Below are 4,876 nucleotides of genomic sequence, written 5' to 3'. Positions count from 1 at the left end.
TGTGAGCCCAGACTCATGAAAACATACCTCAAACTACAGTCAATACTTGCGTCGGAGACAAGTAAACTTTTTAGTTTAATTTTGACAGACAGCTGAATCTTTGTTAAAATATTGGAACCAAATTGCTCACCACGGCTATCAAACTACAAAATAGAAAAGACCACAGTGCAGCTGCTATATTCCTTATTTCTTCAATTTTCAGCGATAAAAATCAGACCAGTCTTTTCTCACGCAAAGCTAATGATTAGTTGATTAAAACGACTGGAAAAAAAATTGGGGTGCCCAAGCTCGTTAGTGAGCTATAGCCATTTTTCAACTGGCAGAACTCAAAATCAAGGCAAATCCGCCATGTTTTCAATGTGCGCGCGCACGAGCGCACGCTAGTGATGCCATAAATTATGTGCAGTAAGGATGCGCAATGCAAATGTGAGGAATCACCTTAAGACATGAGCAGAATGCCCTGCCATTGCCCAGGAGGGAGATAGACACTGATGTAATTGACTGATGCATTTTAAGTCTATAAATTTACTCCAGTTTTAAATGCATTACAGAAAAACACTGGCAGTGATGCCTCTAAAGTAAATTGAACTACTGCTAAAATTCATTAAGATCACTTTCCCTAGCTAATGGTTATATTTTAGATCCAAGTTTGGGAAACTACAAAATACAGGGCCACTTATTTACATCTCATTGAGTCACAAAAGTGCCTATTGTATTATGCTTCTTTCTTTCCTAAAAGGTTTTGACTCTTGCAAACGAGTTGGTCCAAAGTGGCCCTGCATTCTGTAGCTAATTTCCTTTCTTTTAATACACAAGAAAATGTTCAGGTACAGCCTCATAACATCATATTACTTTTAATGTTTTATATAACAAGTACCTTCCATTTGCGATCGGTATCCTTCTGAAGCACAGCAATTCGTCCATCCATGGTCACTGTCATTCCTGTACTGAAGCAAATTGGTTCTTCATGGATTTGAGTGCTGCGCACAAAGTCGCCATCTTTGGTGAATATTTCCACATGCAGGAGACCAGAGGGGAGTAGCTTTCCTTCCACACCAGCGATGACGACATGTTCACTCCCCCGGTGAAATGCAATTCCTGGAGACCAATAACGTCCTTGGAGTTTAAACTTGTTCAAATGGACGCCGTCTTCACTGAATATGTGAACACAGTAATCATCCACTACCATAACACGGCCATCATTAGCAGCAGTGATATCCCTCGCATACTTCAGTGTTCCTTGTCCAAAAGAACGAACAAACAATCCATCGGTATCGTACACAGCCACACTGCGGCTACTCAGTACCAGTACTTGACTGTTGGTGACTGTCAGTCTGCCCCAGTCCTCTCCCCTCACAGAAAACTCGTGATACAGGCCAGCGGTGTTGCTAAATTCATAAACAACCAATCCCTTAGATCCAGTCTCCTTCTCGTATCTGACCAGTACATAGATGTTGTCCTGGTTGTCTGTGGCTACATCAAAAGTATATAACTTTGTTTCAACGTCATCATTAGGGACGTTGAAATGTTTTATGAACTGATCATGACCACTAGGGTCAAACATCTTTACGTCATTTTCATACTCTCCAACAATGAATTGTCCGCTGGAGTTTGTAGCGATTCCACTCGGGTTCTTCAGCTTGTGCTCCTCTTCACCCTCCTGACCAAATGAAGATGGCGTAACTAAACTGTGTTCCATGCCCTGTTTACGCAGAACTTCTGCTACTCTCTCGTCACGCAATGGATCCACTTTGTCTTCTCCGATATCAACAGCAGGCCAGATACAGAGGTGGACGTCTTTCCCGACTGTTTGCGTGACATCGTAGATGAAACGATTCGCGTGACAGACACCGGAAATGATCTTCCCGCGTTCGTCTTTACCAAACAAACTCATTGCTGCCTGGAGGCCTTTCTTGAGCTGAACATCAAAATTTTTCTGAACTGCTGACAAATAGTTCAGTTCCTTAACGCACACTCTACATGGTGCTATTGCGTGCTCGGGATTGTCTACTGTCTCCAGTATTGTCGCCATAACTCGATACTGCATTGCTAGAATGCGGTCGGACGTTGCTAGAGCTTCATTTTTAAAGGCCTCTGTTGCTTTTCTGCGAGAATCTTCAAATCTCTTCTTTGCTTTGGAAAGCGCCTCCACAGCTGATCTATCCAGGTCAGTAAGCTCCAACGTTCCCATTCGTACGGCGAGAGAAAATGCTTCATCATAAGCTGCTTGTGTTGTTGCCGCGCTGTGCTCGCTTCCGGACCTTGCTTTGACAAAAAAATCATACAACAACTCGATTCCTTCCTCAAAGAAGCTAATACTTGCTCCCAAATCTTTTCTTGACAATCCATCCAACTTGGACTTAATATCGTCGATTTCGCGGACTATCAATGCACGAAATTTTTGATCCGTCACATCGCCATCTTTCAGCTTCTCCGCCGCCTTATCTCTGCCTTTATCCACCAGCCAGCCAATAGTGACTTTAAAAACAGCTGTCGCAATCGAAGACATGTTAGAGTTTGAAATAAAGATCTCAGAAAGTGTTGTGTGTTTAGTAAAAACTGAATGATCTTGTTTTGACCTAGTGTCGCAATTATTAGTAATATGGTTCCAAAAAATGCGGCACCGTGAAATAAACACCAAGACCTATCTGTGCTCACCCCTGTGCTCAAGTGATGATTGACAGGGGGGCACTGGGTATCACTGTTTGCGTCAATAAACAGGAAATTAATGATAAAGAAATGTCACCTCTCTAATCGAACACCGCTGTAAGGCTGACACGGCTGTCTCGCTGGTCCCAGCTGAATTTCACTTGTTTCTCCTTACATGTGCTCTCTTTAATGAGAACACCTCTCTGAAGAAGATAGCTAGCGCTGCTGCTGACTGTGTCCCTGTAAGACACCAACGAACTCCATATTCCGACGTTTCGTGTTGTTTCTCTGTCCCTCTTTTGTTTTAAAGTCCCTCGTGTTTTTTTTTTAATTCTGAAGATCAAGATAGCTGACAACGGGCCAATAATATCAGTTGCACTTTTGTAGCGCGCCATGCATGGATTTACTCTCATAACAACATAAATCATAACTGAGATAAACCAAGCTGAAAGATTGGAATTGCGCCTCTAAAAAAACACCAAAATATGTATCCAGATCTAATTTTAAAACCTGCTCATATTTGGCGTCCAGATCTTTAATGATGGCTTGGCAATTTGTGTTTAACCGCAACGTGAAAGAAGTTACAAAAAAACACAAACTGTTCTTTCTTCGTTCATTAATGAATGTTTTCATTCCTTGCGTTCCTTCACGAATTTACTGAGAACTGAAACGTTTCACAGCTTTTCAGAGGTTAAAGTTGACAGGGGTTTTTGATCATTGCTAGAAGAAACAATGACAGCGATTTATACACTTATTTATTGTGAGCACAAGCTGCCAAAAATAACACCATCACTAAGTTTTTATTGTTCAAAGGTAACTGATGCTGTTCACATGTCAGGCACATGCGTTCTAAGTCGCTCCGACATTTAACATCAGCCTCTCAGTTGTAGCTTTACTCGCCATAGCATGAAATTGAAATCTGACGGAATTTTTGTAAACCAAGTAATCTGTAGTTGTTTATCTGTTTTCCGCTTGTTTCATGTTTAACATAACAAATTTTCGGTGATTAGTTCAAAAAGGCAGCTCGTTTGCCCGACGTGTTCAATCGATAGAAGTCGACATCGGAAAACCGTACGATAACTCGATAACGATCGATAATTCTTAATTAAACGTTATCGACTTTATTGATCAATCGATAGAAATCGATACTCACAACCATCGACGTTTTTTAGGATATCGAATTTATCGATTTATCGATTTTATCGCCCTCAGCAAGGACCGTGTATTGTTGACACTAGTAAATCCAAAAATCTGCTTCTTCAGAGGCAGCTTTTCAGAAACTAGCTGTGTTTTGCCTCGATTTTTGCCGACGTTAAACCTATCGTCTATATTTCTTCGCTTTGTCATGTACTTCAGTGTTAAGCTTGTTGGGACATCTTGAGTTACCCTTACAACCTGGTCATACACCCGTATTTAAGACCTTCTAACCCGCTCATAGCCTGGAGTAAGTTAGCGCAAATAACAAGATCATCAGAATTAAGCAAATGAGTTCAAGAATTTATTTTAAACACTCTGGACAACGATTCATCAGCTCCCTTATTGCACTATGATCCGAGTCAGTGATCTCGGATAATCCTGAAGGAACCTACCCTTAGTATAAACTCTGTTTATTTTCTGATGTTTCGCTGCCCTATAATAAGTGGAGACTTTTGCGCTGAAAAAATCGATAAGTTCGATAAAATCGATCATGTTAATTTAAAAATCGATAATTATTGATTTCTCGCAACTTATCCCTTTCTTGATTTTTATCGATTTCCGATACAATTTATTAATTTCTATCGATTGATATCAATTGCAATTGATTATCGGTTTCATCGATTGAACACGTCCGGCGTTTAGGCCCAGTGTCACTACCTACTGTGATTTGGGTATCCCTGTGATTTGGGTATATCCCCAGTAGGGATACCTGGGGATACCCAAACCACCGAAAGCGTAAAACTGGGGCAAGTGAATCTACTCAAAACCGTTTATCTTCTTTCGAAGCTTTGTCTCAATAAATTAAAGTGTTCTTTAGCTTGATATAAACACATCATGTCTCTGAAAATAGTCGCAATTTATAACAGACTGTCTGATCCGAGTCCGCATTTTAAAAAACGGTATACGAAACCATAGGAAGCCAAAGCTCTATATTAGATTACCTTGGACGTGACTCTTTCTTATAAGCGGTGACACCGTGTTGTGTTATAATTCGATTTAAGGGGGTTTGTATGGGAACGCAACGGGTTTG

General features: G+C 40.8%; 1 protein-coding gene across 1 annotated transcript; it reads right to left on the bottom strand.

Annotated features, from left to right (window-relative positions):
• Positions 1-225: 225 nt before the first annotated feature.
• LOC145487455 (uncharacterized) lies at positions 226-3,208 on the bottom strand. Its single transcript, XM_081466237.1, has one exon. It carries the CDS (start codon positions 2,507-2,509, stop codon positions 863-865), a length of 1,647 nt encoding a protein of 548 aa, XP_081322363.1. The 5' UTR covers positions 2,510-3,208; the 3' UTR covers positions 226-862.
• Between the last annotated feature and the right edge of the window lie 1,668 nt (positions 3,209-4,876).

The sequence above is a fragment of the Orbicella franksi genome, chromosome 5 (genome assembly GCF_964199315.1).
Source record: "Orbicella franksi chromosome 5, jaOrbFran1.1, whole genome shotgun sequence".
In the NCBI taxonomy this organism is placed as follows: Eukaryota; Metazoa; Cnidaria; class Anthozoa; order Scleractinia; family Merulinidae; genus Orbicella; species Orbicella franksi.
This window is presented reverse-complemented; position numbering and strand designations above follow the sequence as displayed.

Excerpts from the sequence above, each read along its gene's own strand:
- LOC145487455 (XM_081466237.1), bottom strand. The coding sequence starts at position 2,509 with ATGTCTTCGATTGCGACAGCTGTTTTTAAAGTCACTATTGGCTGGCTG.